The 17,523-nt window shown below is 45.6% G+C and overlaps 1 protein-coding gene across 6 annotated transcripts in view; it reads right to left on the reverse strand.

The window, feature by feature from the left end:
- Positions 1-17,523, reverse strand: part of LOC100449883 (protein N-terminal asparagine amidohydrolase) — a 34,570-nt gene that overhangs the window by 830 nt on the left and 16,217 nt on the right. For 2 of the 6 annotated variants that reach the window (XM_063717600.1, XM_063717601.1), the window contains exons 8-9: positions 11,183-11,256; positions 10,604-10,669 (exon numbers count right to left, since the gene is read on the reverse strand). In XM_063717600.1, the coding sequence (XP_063573670.1) occupies positions 10,604-10,669; positions 11,183-11,256 (140 nt within the window). Of the gene's footprint in view, positions 1-198; positions 280-10,603; positions 10,670-11,182; positions 11,257-13,205; positions 13,368-16,499; positions 16,568-17,523 lie in introns of those variants that run through there. The other 4 variants (XR_010137822.1, XR_008514416.1, XR_008514415.1 and 1 more) reach the window with 4 other exon arrangements.

Consider the following 17,523-nt stretch of genomic DNA (forward strand, 5'->3'; position numbering starts at 1 on the left):
AACAGGGGCTCATGATGAGTGCCAACCTATTAGATAATTTAAAAAAAAAGTGTGTCGAATGAGTGGAAAAACAAGGTGATGTTTGAGTCTATAGTGGTCAAGAGCATGGGGGCTTCGGAAAAGGACAGAACCAAGTTCGACTTCCTGTACTTTGAATTTCTACTTCATGGCATGCAAAATTACTTTCCCCCTTTTAACCTCAGTTTTCTTCTGTGTGAAACAGGAACAATAAAGTTTCATTTGTCATTCAGTTTCTCTCAAGGTTTCACGAGATCATACCTAGAAAACATCCAAGTCATTGAAATGTATCATCATTTCTGTCATAATTAGTGGGATCCATTTCACTATTATTGGATATACAGTTTTGTGCCTGAAACCTACATAAAAAGAAAATGTTAAGTCTAAAAAGTGTTAGTGATTCATCATTTTTATATTATTAATTATAACCCTATTTAATCACACAAGGCCTTGTCCATGGCAGGTGCTCAATAAACACTTGTCGAACCAATGCATGTTTAGATTCTATTCTGTTTAGATTCTACACTGTTTAGATTCTATTCTGCCTCCAACACTTATTAGCTGTGTGATCTGGGTAAGATAATTCACCTCTTTATGTCTGCATTTCCTTCTCCATAAAATATATAGAATAAGAATGCTTAGCTCATTCGGTTGTTGCCAGGGGTGAATGATTTGGCACATAGGAGGGGCGGGTTAAACATTAGCTGTGATGATCTCCTTCCAAATCTTCATTTTCAGAGCCACAGATGAGGCCACAGTGCCACCTGGTGACCCTAGAGTGTAAGTACACATGATCGCCAGCTATGCTCTGTCTCCACCATAGGTCCAAGACTGGGTAGTTCCGGCCTGGAGGTTTCCTCCTCACATCCCCGCAGACGGGGTTCAGACTGCCCGACACAGCTGAGTGATCCCAGGGCAGTGGCCACCTGTGCCAGCCCTGTGAGGTAGCTGGAGGATCATTGTTCCTTCCTTCTCAGGCTCTGGGCAGATGCCAGGGTTGGGGTGACCATGCCCTCAAGTTTCTTGCTTTGGAGGGCCACATTTTCCCTCGGAAAAGAAGGTAAAAGTCACAGGAAGCCAGAGACCTGTGACTTCTCTGTGCCCTGGGCCCAAACTGTAAAGACCTAACACACTATGCTAAAGTCCAAGGCTGGGGTGCTCCCCAGAGCTTCTTGCCTCACCGCCTCTGCTGAGGATGCATGAATACTATGTCCTCCCAGAGCTTTGGGAGCTTGTAGCAAGCAGTCTCCCCAGCACAAAATCTCTTGGAAACATCTAACTGTGTCAGAAACATTTCTGCAAATTTTGCATCCTATTTCCCAAATGTCCACATATTTTAGGAAAAAACCCGCAATTTCCTAAATATGCATGAAAAATTGGTATTATAGGACAATGTGACTTTTAAAAAATGTTATTTAAAAATCTTCCCCACCTCCTTTCTGCCCTCCAAGACTGCCAAATTCTTGTTGAACAAATATTATTAAATGCCTGTTACATGCCAGCCATGATTCATGGTCTTGGGGATATAGCAGAGAACAAACTCACGGGGTTCCTCTCTTATGTAACTCACATTCTTATACGATAATGATAAGGGTTAACATTAATTAAGCTGTCACTACATGTTAGTCACAGTGCAGTCATTCCCACACATTATTTCACTTAAACCTGCTAGCAAGCTTCCAAGGTAGTTAGCTGTTTCTCCCTTAAAAACTGAGTCTCAGAATGATGAAGCACTTTGTCCAATGTCACACAGCTACTAAGTGTGGAGACCTTGCATCCAATTAATGCCCATCTCATTCTAAAGGACATGTTATGTGTTCTCCAGCCCATGGAGAATAATTTTAACACAGCCAATGCAATTTCTACACAACAATGTTCTTGTCTCAAGTCCAAGAAGGCCTCCTACACCTCCTATAATACTGGCTTTCTGGTGAGCAAAGATGCCATTCTCATGTGTAATCAGGTGGCAAATGGAGATATGACCAAAGTAATCATTTGTCTACACTCATAACATTGTACACACTCTTCCTGTGTCTGATTCAATTCAAGTACCCCTTTTGATTACTTAGCAAAACGGAGCTTTAAAAGGGTTAAGGTTTTTATATTTATGTAACTTTCCATATTGCTTTGGAAGTCTCTGGTTAAATGAATACCCTTTTTTTAATTTTTTTGAGATGCAGTCTCGCTCTTTCGCCCAGGCCAGACTGCAGTGGTGGGATCTCGGATCACTGGAAGCTCCGCCTCCCGGGTTCATGCCATTCTCCTGCCTCAACCTCCCGAGTAGCTGGGACTACAGGCGCCCGCCACCACGCCCGGCTAATTTTTTTGTATTTTTAGTAGAGACAGGGTTTCACTGTGTTAGCCGGGATGGTCTCGATCTCCCGACCTCTTGATCCGCCAGCTGCGGCCTTCCAAAGTGCTGGGATTACAGGCGTGAGCCACCGCACCTGGCATGAATATTCTTTTAATAGTGACCTGTGATTCTGTTTTGATCAAGTGTTTTCAAACTTGACATCTTTGATGGGTTTCTCCAGTGTCAAAATCCTAAATCAAGTCTTTTTGGCTTAAAATTAACTTTGGGATTTTTCAGCTAGGTCCCTTGGGGAGTCTAAAGAATGTATCTCTCATCTTGTAGAGGTATTAAGTGATTCGATTTATTTGGTAGATTATATGGGTGGGCATCGTCAAATGTGGTGATACTGCATGGGAGGGCATTGTCAAGTGAGGTGACATTAGATCTCATCTCAGTTATATTTATGGGTATGTTGTTGATAAACATGTTCCAAAAATTACATACATTTATACAAATTTAATATGTTATGATTTTTAATTTTGATTATTATGCTAAATATTTGCTGAAGTTTAGCTTTAGCAATATTATGCTAAATATATGTTAAATATTTGCTAAAGTTATGTTTGCATAAACATGTTATGAATGGCTGGGCACCATCACTCATGCCTATAATCCCAGCACTTTGGGAGACCAAGGCAGGTGGATCACCTGAGGTCAGGAATTCGAGACCAGCCTGACCAATAGGGTGAAACCCTGTCTCCACGAAAAATACAAAAATTAGCCAGGCGTGGTAGCACATACCTGTAGTCTCCGCAACTCGGAGGCTGAGATAGGATAATTGCTTGAACCCAGGAGGCGGAGGTTGCAGTGAGCCGAGATCGCGCCACTGCACTCCAGCCTGGGTGACAGAGCTAGAATCTATCTTTAAAAAAAAAAAAAAAGTTATTAATTATTTCTGAAGATTACATGAAATTTATAAAACACTGGTGGTCCTGATGTGATGCTGTCAGTCATAATTCTGATTACTGTCTTAAAATGCTGCCCGTAAGATAAGTAATTGGCTGGACACAGTGGCTCACACCTGTAATCCCAGCACTTTGGGAGGCCGAGGCGGGTGGATCATGAGGTCAGGAAATCGAGATCATCCTGGCTAACACGGTGAAACCTCGTCTCTACTACAAATACAAAAAAAAATTAGCCGGGCATGGTGGCGGGCACCTGTAGTCCCAGCTACTTGGGAGGCTGAGAGGCTGAGTCAGGAGAATGGCGTGACCCTAGGAGGTGGAGCATGCAGTGAGCGGAGATCACGTCACTGCACTCCAGCCTGGGTGACAGAGTGAGACTCCGTCTCAAAAAAAAAAAAAAAAAAAAAAAGATAAGTAATTAAATTTCCTTGTGAACTGGAAAGTTTCATCAGACTTTTATCATAACTATTGTTTTCATCATCCACAGTTACTGTTTTGAATTCTTCTCTAAAAATATTTGTAATTGGCAATAGTCCAAATTTTCTTTTGTTTTCTTTCCTGTTTTTGAGACACAGTCTGGCTCTGTCGCCTAAGCTGGAGTGCAGTGGTGCCATCTTGGCTCTCTGCAACCTCTGCCTTCTGGGTTCAAGCGATTCTCCTGCTTCAGCCTCCCAAGTAGCTGGGACTACAGTCGCCCGCCACCACGCCCAGCTAACTGCCGGTGGTAGAGACGGGGTTTTACCATGTTGGCCAGGCTGGTCTCCAACTCCTGACCTCGTGATCCACCCACCTCAGCCTCCCAAAGCGCTGGGATTACAGCCGTGAGCCACCGCGCCCGGCCCCCAAATTTGCTTTGCATGGAGAAAACTCTAACAAATCCTCTTCAACACGGTTTTCTGATAACCCAGATCAATGAACTACCCAGGCTTCACCACTACAGCCATGTGAGAAACTCGCACTTATGCCCCCTCAATACATTAAAACTAAATATTTTTTTAAAAATCAATGGGCCAGGCGCAGTGGCTCACGCCTGAAATCTCAGCACTTTGGGAAGCCAAGGCGGGCGGATCACTTGCAGTCAGGAGTTCCAGACCAGCCTGGCCAGCCCGTCTTACTAAAAGTACAAAAATTAGCCAGGCATGGTGGTGCATGTCTGTAATCCCAGTTACTCGGGAGGCTGAGGCATGAGAATCGCTTGAACCTGGGAGACAGAGGTTGCAGTGAACCAAAATTGTGTCACTGCACTCCAGCCTGGGCGACAGACTGAGACTCTGTCTCAGAAATAAAAAAAAATAAAAACCAATGAACTAAAAACCAATTTCTAGTGGCTTCTAATAAGAAAACAATGGTTCAAAAAACTGCTAAGCGAGATCAAGCAAAACAAAAAAATCTATTGATAATGTTTTTATAACTCGTATTTAAAACATTGTTGATTGTTGATTCTTGATTCATTCTTTTCTTTTTTTTTCAGACGGAGTCTCACTCTGTCACCCAGGCTGGAGTGCTGTGGTGGGATTTCCGCTCACTGCAACCTCCGCCTCCTGAGTTCAAGCCATTCTCCTGCCTCAGCCCCCCGAGTAGCTGGGATTACCGGCGCCCGCCACCACGCCCAGCTAGTTTTTGTATTTGTAGTGGAGACCGGGTTTCACCATGTTGGCCAGGCTGGTCTCCAACTCCTGATTTCAGGTGATCACCCCCCGACTGGGCCGCCCAAAGTGCTGGGATTGCAGGCGTGAGCCGCCACGCCCGGCCTGTTTTGTTTTCTAGATTGAAGAAATGTTTTTCTCAGAAGTTATCTAGAATTTACACCGATTTGGTAAAGCACACTTTTGTGAACAAAGATGGGTGGAAGCGTTTGTTTTTCCTCCCTACTTGATCCTTCCAAAGTTTGGAAACTATTCATGAATATTCTTACTTTCATGTACACATGTTCTCTTTATAAGCAGGCTATAATCAGAAAGATTGGTTATATTATCAAGGCTTTGACTGAAACATCCTATTTAAGAAAATGCAGAAAATGCCTGGCTTCGAGTTTGCAGCCTTACATTACAGTCAGGGGGAAACTGTCACTCCCTGCAGGCCTGAGAACCTTAGAGCTCTTCGGGGAGCAACTTGGCAGGGAGGGTCCCGGCAGCTGCTCGTGGGCAGGAACCATGGGGCGCAGCCCCAGGCGACCCTTTGGCCAGTGGGGACCTTCCGCTTCCTGGCCTCTTTCTCCATCGTCCCGCCGGCTGCTAGGGAAGCGGCGGCCGCCCAGGGCCTGGAGGTCGCTCCCTCGCCTCCTCTGGCTGCGGGAATGGAGAGGCGGCGGCGGCCGGAGCAGGGTGGGTGGCCTGAGGCGACAGCCCAGCCAGCCTCCGTGGAGAATATGGCGACCTGCGGCGAGGTGAGCGTCAGCTGCTGCGCCGCCGACTTCTCGGAGCAGCGAAGGCTACTCGCGACAAGGCGCCACCAAGTGGAGCCCGGCCCCGCGGCCCTGGGAGGGGGCAGCAGCCAGGCAGCCAGGAAGCCCCGGGCGGGGCGCTGGGCACCAACGAGCGCCAGGGCAACCTCCAGGCGGCGCCCTCACCAGCCTCCAGGCGGCGCCGCGGCAGCCTCCAGGCAGCGCCCACACCAGCCTACAGGGGGCGCCGCTCACACTGCACCTGCCGCCGCGGCCCCGGGACGTGAACTGCGCTATCTGTCGGCCTGGCCACGCTGACCTGGGCGGCCCAGGCCCGCAGCAGCCGGAGGAGGAGCCCAGGGCCACTGCCTGGGGTGACAAGAAGGGGCAGGACGGTGCCCCAGAAAAAGGCAAGAGCTCATAAATAGGGCCCCCGTGCCAGGAAAGGCTAGGAACAGAAGATGGAGAGATGGAGATGGAGAAGCAGCAGGTGGGAAGGAGCGGTGCTCCGGTGGGGTCAACATGCGCTGGCCGGGCTTAGAGTATGAAGAGGAAGCAGCAGGGCAGAAAGAGCAGAAACGAGAAGGTGCAATGACACAACGGAGCACAATGCAGAATCCAGCCCTAGGACTCCAATAAAGGCTGGGTTTCATTGCAGCTCACACCCCCCACCCCTAATCAGAGAGGATCAGGGGAGAGAGAGGACCCAAGGAACACTGGAAGCTGAAGGGCAGGAATCTGAGGCCAAGACTGATTGTTGGAAATTGTGGGAATCAGGAAAGGAGAAAGTGAGGCAGAATGGGTGGACGGAGGGGGGGGGGGTGGGCAGTGAACCCGGTTAGGAAGGATTAGAAATCAGAACCTTAGGAAAGATCCAGAAAGGAACTGTCCTTAAAAAGGTGCATGCTGCGGCTGGGTACTGTGGCTCACGCCTGTAATCCCAGCGCTTTGGGAGGCCGAGGCGGGCAGATCACCTAAGGTCAGGAGTTCGAGACCAGCCTGGCCAACATGGCGAAACCCCATCTCTACTAGAAGTACAAAAATTAGCCAGGTGTGGTGGTGTGCACACGTAATCCCAGCTACTTGGGAGGCTGAGGCAGGGAGAATTGCTTGAACCTGGGAGGTGGGAGTTGCAGTGAGCTGAGATCGTGCCACTCCATTGCAGCCTGGGCGACAAGAGTGAGACTCCGTCTCAAAAAAGAAAAAAAAGAAAAAGAAAAAAGAAGGTGTATGCTGGTGATGAAGGAATGGGTTCTAAGACTCAGGGAGTGAGGGAAGGGGAGGGACAGGGGTTGGGGGTGCAGTGGGGTGCTAATGCAGCACCCAAACAGAAGAAGACTGGAGGAAAACAGGGCCCTTCTCCTCCAACTCCAGCTGCTCCTCTGAGTCCTGGGCCACCTGCTCCTGTGTCTGCCGACCTACTGGCCTGTCTCTGAATCGCTGGAATGCCGTTCCTCCTGATCTCTGCCCTGCCTCAGACCTTTCACTAACACCACCACCCCCACTGCCCAGGGACCACCACCCCCACTGCCCCCGACCATAGCCTGCCCCTATCCCAGAAGCCCCTGCTTCCAGCCACATGCCCTAGGTGACCTAAAGGGGACCTGTACATGCAGATGAAGAGGGTGCTCTTCTGGCTCCTCCTGCTTAGGTATCCCAGTCGCGCAATCATGAGTGTGAGTAAATGTTGGATATCACACAGATTCTATTTCTCAAGCTGTTTCACACTGTGGTTTACCTAACAGTGTTTTTCTGGGGGTCATCGATGGGGATTTGGTTCTCCCTGCAGACCAAGGACCTCAGCGCAGATTTCTTGAGCAGCCTAGAGAGGCTCTGGCCTCACCTGTCCACATCAAGTTCTGGGTCCTGCCTGCCCTGCTTGGCCCAAACACAGCAAGGGTGACAGGAGGGAAACGGGAAAATGGTAACTTTATAATATTGGAAAGGAAGGATTTCATGGCCCAGTGGAACACAACAGAGAACCCAGAAATAAATCCATGCATTTACAGCCAGCTCATTTTGCGCCGAGGCCCCAAAAACATACCGTGGGGAAACAGATGGTGTCTTCAATAAGTGGTGCTGGGAAAATGAGATATATCTATGTGTGAAGAATAAAACTAGACCCCTATGCTTCACCATATATAAAAATCAAATCAAAATTAATTAAAAACTTATACGTAATAAACAACAGTCTGGGCACAGTGGCTCACACTGTGGAGCGGCCCCCTCCGAGCCCCGGCCGTCCCCCCTCCTCGCCCTGCACCCACCCCCATCGCCCCTGCCCCCGGCGGCGGCCTCGCGTGCGAGGGGGCTCCCTTCACCTCCGTGCCTCAGTTTCCCCAGCTGTAAAATAGGGACAGAGCGACCCAGTGGCAGAGAGGAGCCAGCTGTGGAGCCCCGCCCGCCCCCTGCCCCCTAGGTAGCCTCTGATGAGGATTGTTATTCTAAGCGCAATACTTGGCCCGCCGGCTTCCCGCTGCCCCCACCGCGCTCACGCAATAACCTGCCCAGCAGCCGTCGACGCGCGTCCCGCGGTGACCTCCGCGAGCAGCACCCTGGCTCCCTCCAGCACCTGCGCCGAGGGGCGGGCCGTCCTGGCTGCGCAGGGCGCGGGGGCGAGGCTGCAAAGGCTGGGGTCCCGCTGCCGTGATTAATGTACTGACAAACTGAGGCAGCAGTGCCCCCACCACGGCCACCACACCCCACTAACCCCCACACCCCGACTCCGCGAAATAAACGACAGCATTGGCAAAAAAAAAAAAAAAAGGCAAAAGATCTCAATGGCTATTTTCCAACAGAAGACATACAAGTGGCTAACAGGTATATGCAAACTTGTTTAACATCACTAATCATCACAGAAATGCACATCAAAACCACAGTAAAATTTCATCTAACCTCAATTAAAATGGCGACTATCAGAAAGTCAGAAAACAACAAATGCTGACAAGGACACAGATAAACAGGAGCACTCAAACACTCTTGGTGGGAATGTTTTTTGTTTGTTTGTTTTGAGACAGAGTCTCTCTCTCTGTCGCCCAGGCTGGAGTAGTGCAAGGGCGCGGATCTCACTGCAACCTCCCGGGAGGGGCTCACTGCAACCTCCGCCTCCTGGGTTCCAGCATTCTCCTGCCTCAGTCTCCCGAGTAGCTGGGACTACAGGCGTTTGCCACCACGCCCAGCTATTTTTTGTGTTTTTAGTAGAGATGGGGTTTCACCATTTTGGCCAGGATGTTTTTGATCTCTTGACCTCGTTATCCTCCCTCCTCAGCCTCCCAAAGAGCTGGGATTACCGGCGTGAGCCACCGTGCCCGGCCGGTGGGAATGTAAAATAGTTTATCCACTATGGAAAACTGCATGGAGGGTCCTCAATAAGCTAAAAATAGAAGTACCGTATAATTCGGCAATCACACTGCTGGGTATATGCCCACAAGAAAGAAACTCAGTATATCAAAGACACATCTGCACTTCTATGTTTATTGCAGCACTATTCAAAACAGCCAAAATACAAAATCAACCTAAGTATTCATCAACAGATGAATGGACAAAGAAAATGTGGTACATATACACAAAAAGAAAGGATTTGTGAATATACTAAAAGCCATTGAATTGTATGCCTTAAATGGGGAAGTTGTATGTTATGTGAATTCTATTTCAATAAGGTTGCTTTTAAAAAACGTAAGGGGTCGGACACAGTGGCTCATGCCTGTAATCACAGCACTTTGAGAGGCCGAGGCGGGTGGATTATGAGGTCAGGAGTTCAAGACCAGCCTGGCCAAGATGGTGAAACCCCGTCTCTACTAAAAATGCAAAATTAGCCAGCGTAGTGGCGGACACCTGTAATTCCAGCTACTCAGGAGGCTGAGACAGAGAATTGCTTGAACCCAGGAGGCGAAGGTTTCAGTGAGCTGAGATCGTGCCACTATAATCCAGTCTGGGTGACAGAGAAAAACTCAAAAAAATAAATAAATAAAATAAGGGGCCGGGCACCATGACTCATGCCTATAATCCCAGCAATTTGGGAAGCTGAAGTAGGTGGATCATCTGACGTCAGGAGTTGGAGACCAGCCTGAGCAACAGGGTGAAACCCCGTCTCTACTAAAAAGACAAAAATTAGCTAGGCATGGTGGTGGGTGCCTGTAATCCCAGCCACTCGGGAGGCTGAGGCAGGAGAATCGCTTGAACCCGGGAGGCAGAGGTTGCCGTGAGCCGAGATCACGCCACGGCACTCCAGCCTGGCGACAGAGCGAGACTCTGTCTCAAAATTAGAGAGTGTCTCTATCACTCAGGCTGGAGTGCAGTGGTACAATCACAGATCGCCATAACCTTGAACTCCTGGGCTCAAGTGATCCTCCCTCCTTGGTCTCCCAAAGTGCTGGGATTACAGGTGTGACCCACTGTACTCAGCCTCTATTAAATTCCAAATGGGAGAGGGAGAGAAGCCAGTAGGTGTAGCAATATCACCAACCAGCCAACGGCACTTCAGTTTTCTAATGTTATACTGCACATAAGTCTATTTAAATTTGCTATGTGTTCATTCAAACTAAAACCATAAATCAATGATGATAAGACACCGGTTTAAGAAAAATGTAGGCCGGGCACAGTGGCTCACACCTGTAATCCAAGCACTTTGGGAGGCCGAGGTGGGCAGATCACCTGAGGTCAAGGTCAGAAGTTAGAAACCAGCCTGTGGCCAACATGGCAAAATCCCATCTCTACTGAAAATACAAAAATTAGCCAGATATGATGGTGCACGCTTGTAATCCCAGCTACTCGGGAGGCTGAGGCACGAGAAAGAACTGCTTGAACCCGGGAGGCGGAGGTTGCAGTGAGCCCAGATTGCACCACTGCACCCCATCCTGGGCAACAGAGCACGACTCCGTCTCAGAAACAAACAAACAAAAATTTACACCTTAACTAAAGGTATGGATCCTCATTGCCACCTACCTGCCCTGGAGTGGGCCTGGAATATCTCTGGATATGAGCTCCTTTCCATTTTCCTCTTCTGTTCTTCTAATTTAAACAAAAGAAAAAGCTGTTCATTTGTTTCATCATACCAAATTTCTAACTCCTGAACATGCAAACATGACCATCTTGCCTATAACCTCCCAGTGACTGAGGCAGGATTTCAAACACATTTATCACATCTCCCTGCCTCCAGTTTCAGGTATCGTTTGAGTTTCTGGAAAAGACAAGAATATGCGACAAAAAGGTTCCACCCACTTCTTGTTTACTTGGTGCTCTATATGACCTGAATATATAATAAGTATTTATAGAGTCAAATCAATATATTAAGTAAATGAAACTCTTAATAGACAGAATTAAATAGTATAAGTCTTTCCTCTCAATTTCAAAATCCTTTAATTACAAGGCACCTTTTACCCAAGACAAATACCAATTTTCAAGTGAGCCGAAGCTGTGTGTGACACTGCGAAGCCAAGAGGCACCTTTAACAGAAGGAAACTGAAGCCACTGGCTTCACAGCAGGCTGAACTCGTTGAACAGGGTCACCTCTGTCCTACTCACCTCTGACTGTCCTCCAGCATCTTCATGGCCTCCTTCAAGTTTTTCCCCATTTCAGCTAACATGGGGTCTGCTATCTGGGAAACAAAAAAAAAAGAAAGAAATTTTAATAATCCTCTATTACCTCTATAACACAATTCACCCAGAAAAATTAAGTGCATAATTTCTTCTGGATTTACTTTAAAATACATGATTTTAAAATTTGCAATAGTACAAAAGTATAACAGAAAAAGTAAAAGTCTTCCAGCCCCACTTCCCAGAGGAAGCCGCTGTTTTGATTTTTATTTTTTGAGATGGAGTCTCACTCTGTTGCCCAGGCTAGAGTGCAATGGCATGACCTTGCTCACTGCAACCTCTGCCTCCTGGGTTCAAGTGATTCTCTTGCCTCAGCCTCCCAAGTAGCTGGGATTACAGGCACACACCACCATGCCCAGCTAATTTTTGTATTTTTAGTAGAGACGGGGGGTTTCACCATGTTGGCCATGCTAGTCTCGAACTCTTGACCTCAAGTGATCTGCCCGCCCCGGCTTCCCAAAGTGCTGGGATTGCAGGTGTGAGCCACTGTGCCTGGCCTCCTTAAGTTCCTTTTGAATTTTAGTGCCATGTGTATACCTATCTCCCATCCAAAAAGTAAACAAAATAGAACTTAAATTTTTCTGCAGAATTATTCTTTTTTCACCATTCATTCTGGGAAGAACCACGTGAGGCCAAAACCAAGGACCCTACCCTTCTTCACTTGGTGCCACCTTCCCACCTGACAAGTTACAAGTCCCATGGGGGTAACCACAAGGTCCCCTCAGCCTGGCCACTGTACACAGCCCCAGGGTACCGGCAACGCACGACCTACACTCCAAGGCAACTGGACAACTTGGTCTTTGGTGAGATCACTTCTGATAACAAAGTGAGTCAGCTTCGCTTCAGACAAGCAATGTGGCAGTGATACAAAGACATGCTATTTTGACAAATATTATTTTTGAGACAGTCGCTCTGTTACATAGGCTGGGGTACAGTGGTTTGATCGTGGCTCACTGCAGCCTTGACCCCAGGGATCAAGTGATCCTCCCACCTCAGCCTCCTGAGTACCTGGGAATACAAGTGCTCGCCGCCATGCCTGGCTAATTTTCAAAATTGTTTTGTAGATACGAGGTCTCATTATGCTGCACAGGCTGGTCTCGAACTCCTGAGCTCAAGTTATCCTTCTGCTGGGATTACAGGCTGAGCCACTGTGCCCAAACTTTTTGCAGAATTAAAACATACACATTCATTTTCCTTTCTCTATTCTTAATCTCTGTAGTTATTTTTAGGGAGAAAATTCTTGTTGACTTCAATCTCTATGTAGCATGAGTTGTGTTATAACAATAAATTATCTATTATATATTATATTACATATAATACATATAATATCATATATAAGTTATAGCTCTTTTGTTCCCCTCTTACTCTTCTAAGTGTGCTGCTTAAAGGAAGAGCTGTGTTTACCTTTTCCTATTGCTCACTGTATCTAGCAATATCCTACGGCATGGCATACAATACGTACGTATTTAAAACTGCATTGCCTCCTCAAAATTGTTTTTAAGAAATTCCACTCCATTTATCAATATAAGATTCAGAAATTGTTACATTCTAGAAGGGACCTAAGGGATCTAGTCCAGGGATTTTCCAACTGTGTTCTCCTGAGCCTTAAGGTCCCTGGGAGGACTCTGAGAAGGAAGGGTTAGGTAAGCAGTTGGGGCTTCTAACTCCCTAGCAGATCAGCTCTGTCTTGTATAACAGGGTTTTGAGTAAAGTTTTTATTTGTAAAAAGTTTCATTGAATGATAAAGGGGATGTCACCACCGATCCCACAGAAATACAAACTACCATCACGGAATACTATAAACACCTCTACACAAATAAACTAGAAAATCTACAAGAAATGGATAAATTCCTCGACACATACACCCTCCCAAGACTAAACCAGGAAGAAGTTGCATCTCTGAATAGACCAATAACAGGCTCTGAAATTGAGGCAATAATTAACAGCTTACCAACCAAAAAAAGTCCGGGACCAGATGGATTCACAGCCGAATTCTACCAGAGGTAAAAGGAGGAGCTGGTACCATTCCTTCTGAAACTATTCCAATCAATAGAAAAAGAGGGAATCCTTCCTAACTCATTTCATGAGGCCAGCATTATCCTGATACCAAAGCCTGGCAGAGACACAACAACAAAAGAGAATTTTAGGCCAATATCCCTGATGAACATCGATGCAAAAATCCTCAATAAAATACTGGCAAACCGAATCCAGCAGCACATCAAAAAGCTTATCCACCATGATCAAGTGGGCTTCATCCCTGGGATGCAAGGCTGGTTCAACATACACAAATCAATAAATCTAATCCAGTATATAAACAGAACCAACGACAAAAACCACATGATTATCTCAATAGATGCAGAAAGGCCTTTGACAAAATTCAACAACCCTTCATGCTAAAAACTCTCAATAAATTGGGTATTGATGGGACGTATCTCAAAATAATAAAAGCTATCTATGACAAACCCACAGCCAATATCATACTGAATGGGCAAAAACTGGAAGCATTCCCTTTGAAAACTGGCACAAGACAGGGATGCCCTCTCTCACCACTCCTATTCAACACAGTGTTGGAAGTTCTGGCCAGGGCAATGAGGCAGGAGAAGGAAATAAAGGGTATTCAGTTAGGAAAAGAGGAAGTCAAATTGTCCCTGTTTGCAGATGACATGATTGTATATCTAGAAAACCCCATTGTCTCAGCCCAAAATCTCCTTAAACTGATAGGTAACTTCAGCAAAGTCTCAGGATACAGAATCAATGTGCAAAAATCACAAGCATTCTTATACACCAATAACAGACAAACAGAGAGCCAAATCATGAGTGAACTCCCATTCACAATTGCTTCAAAGAGAATAAAATACCTAGGAATCCAACTTACAAGGGATGTGAGGGACCTCTTCAAGGAGAACTGCAAACCACTGCTCAATGAAATAAAAGAAGATACAAACAAATGGAAGAACATTCCATGCTCATGGGTAGGAAGAATCAATATCGTGAAAACGGCCACACTGCCCAAGGTAATTTATAGATTCAATGCCATCCCCATCAAGCTACCAATGACTTTCTTCACAGAATTGGAAAAAACTACTTTAAAGTTCATATGGAACCAAAAAAGAGCCCGCATTGCCAAGTCACTCCTAAGCCAAAAAAACAAAGCTGGAGGCATCATGCTACCTGACTTCAAACTATACTACAAGGCTACAGTCACCAAAACAGCGTGGTACTGGTACCAATACAGAGATATAGACCAATGGAACAGAATAGAGCCCTCAGAAATAATGCCGAATATCTACAACTATCTGATCTTTGACAAACCTGACAAAAACAAGCAATGGGGAAAGGATTCCCTATTTAATAAATGGTGCTGGGAAAACTGGCTAGCCATATGTAGAAAGCTGAAACTGGATCCCTTCCTTACATCTTATACAAAAATTAATTCAAGATGGATTAAAGACTTAAATGTTAGACCTAAAACCATAAAAACCCTAGAAGAAAACCTAGCCAATACCACTCAGGACATAGGCATGGGCAAGGACTTCATGTCTAAAACACCAAAAGCAACGGCAACAAAAGCCAAAATTGACAAATGGGATCTAATTAAACTAAAGAGCTTCTGCACAGCAAAAGAAACTACCATCAGAGTGAACAGGCAACCTACAGAATGGGAAAAAATTTTTGCAGTCTACTCATCTGACAAAGGGCTAATATCCAGAATCTACAATGAACTCAAACAAATTTACAAGAAAAAAACAAACAACCCCATCAAAAAGTGGGTGAAGGATATGAACAGACACTTCTCAAAAGAAGACATTTATGCAGCCAAAAGACACATGAAAAAATGCTCATCAGCACTGGCCATCAGAGAAATGCAAATCAAAACCACAATGAGATACCATCTCACACCAGTTAGAATGGCCATCATTAAAAAGTCAGGAAACAACAGGTGCTGGAGAGGATGTGGAGAAATAGGAACACTTTTACACTGTTGGCGGGACTCTAAACTAGTTCAACCATTGTGGAAGTCAGTGTGGCGATTCCTCAGGGATCTAGAACTAGAAATACCATTTGATCCAGCCATCCCATTACTGGGTATATACCCAAAGGATTATAAATCATGCTGCTATAAAGACACATGCACACGTATGTTTATTGTGGCACTATTCACAATAGCAAAGACTTGGAACCAACCCAAATGTCCATCAATGATAGACCGGATTAAGAAAATGCGGCACATATACACCATGGAATACTATGCAGCCATAAAAAATGATGAGTTCATGTCCTTTGTAGGGACATGGATGAAGCTTGAAACCATCATTCTCAGCAGACTATCTCAAGGACAAAAAACCAAACACCGCATGTTCTCACTCATAGGTGGGAATTGAAGAATGAGAATACATGGACACAGGAAGGGGAACATCATACACTGGTGCTTGTTGTGGGGTGGGGGGAGGGAGGAGGGATAGCATTAGGAGATATACCTAATGTTAAATGAAGAGTTAATGGGTGCAGCACACCAACATGGCACATGTATACATATGTAACAAACCTGCACGTTGTGCACACGCACCCTAAAACTTAAAGTATAATTTTAAAAAATTAAAAAAAATTTTTTTTTTAAAGTGTCATTGAAAAGAAAAATAAAATTCTTTGGGAGGCCAAGGCAGAAGAATCACTTGAGGCCAGGAGTTTCAGATCAGCCTGGGCAACACAGTGAGAAATAAATTAGCTGGGTGTGGTGGTGCACACCTGTAGTCCTAGCTACTTGGGAGGCAGAGGTAGGAGGATCGCTTGAGCCTGGGAGTTTGAGGCTACAGTAAGCTATGATTGTGCCACTGCACTCCAGCCTGGAACAGAGTAAAACCCTGTCTCAAAAAAAAAAAATGTATAGCATAAAAACGTCTGATTCTGGCCTAACATTTTGGAGGTGAGGAAACTAAGATGCAGAAAGGTTAAGCGACTTGCCTACGGTCATGGAGCTAATAAATGACAATGAGGTGCCAAAACCTGGGGTCCCTGACTCCTGTTTCTGACCTCTATTATACCACACTGGCTCCCACAAGGGCTTACAAGGTAATCATTTAGACACAACCAAATTTTTAGATAAAACAGACAAATTTTAAAACAAGTGTTTTCAATAAAATTCACCACTTTAACTATGAGAAGGTTCAGAAAGCACTCGAAAAAGGCCTCAGTGCTGACAGTGAAGAGAATGACGAATATGATGGTCAAGAGAATTTATCTTCACCCCTGAGTCAGCTGGTGATGCTCCTGACGATCCTCACTCCTGTGACACTCCTGTGTGTCCCCTACCATCTGGCCAAATGAAAAGATAAACAGTTTGGCTTGATTCACACCTTCATGCTCCCAACGACCATCCTGTCTGAAACATCCTCATGACTTTTATCTCTCTCTCGCCTAGCACCTATGCAATTACAAGTCAATAATTCCAGGAAGCCTTTACAGATAAAGCCACTTTTGCTCTTTCCCATCCCCTCTAATGATACTGATGCCTTTTTTCCTAAACCAAAAATCTAGACTTGTTGCTTGACAACATTGGTTGTATTTATGGGGACAATGTGCTGCACACTGTGGGGCACACACATGACTGTTGAGTGCCAACAGCAGTCCCACAGGACGAGGGTGTTTTTTCCCATTTGGGGTGAAAACTTGAGGCTCAGAGAAACGGGGCCCATTTCCCAGGTCATGTGTCCAGTAAGCCTCAGAGCTGGGCCTCAAACCCAGCCGCGTCTGACTAAAGTCTGTGTTCCTCACTGCCTCATTATTTATACCCCAAACAACTGATCACCTTGCAATTTAAAAGCATACAGTACCTGCTGCCCCATCAAAAGATGAAGCTAATTTGCCAAATGATCCAGTCCCTGAATTCCCAAATTTGCCAATGGCAGCCTCAGCTTACCTAGCAATATTCACTTTGGTAACTGACACTGAAATATGTTCTGAATATCAACTAAACTAGGCCTGTTACACTCCTTGAGAAGTCCTAAAAATGTTAAAAGGGTTGGCTCTGAATCCAAACACATTTTCCAGTGAAAAACACCAGCATTTCATAAACGAGAAGATTTCTTTGGGGTGGCCTGAATGTGATTTCTGTTTTTTCACACTTTGAGCATTTTTAAAGAATTCTTTCACCCATTCCTCAAATGGCATATAAACCTTGGGTTTTCAGTTTTCTAACTTTTAAAATTACAGTATAATTTAATTAAGCACCCTAAGGGAATCAGACTTTAAATTAATTTGATCATTATTTT

This window comes from Pongo abelii, chromosome 18 (genome assembly GCF_028885655.2).
Source record: "Pongo abelii isolate AG06213 chromosome 18, NHGRI_mPonAbe1-v2.0_pri, whole genome shotgun sequence".
Lineage (NCBI taxonomy): Eukaryota > Metazoa > Chordata > Mammalia > Primates > Hominidae > Pongo > Pongo abelii.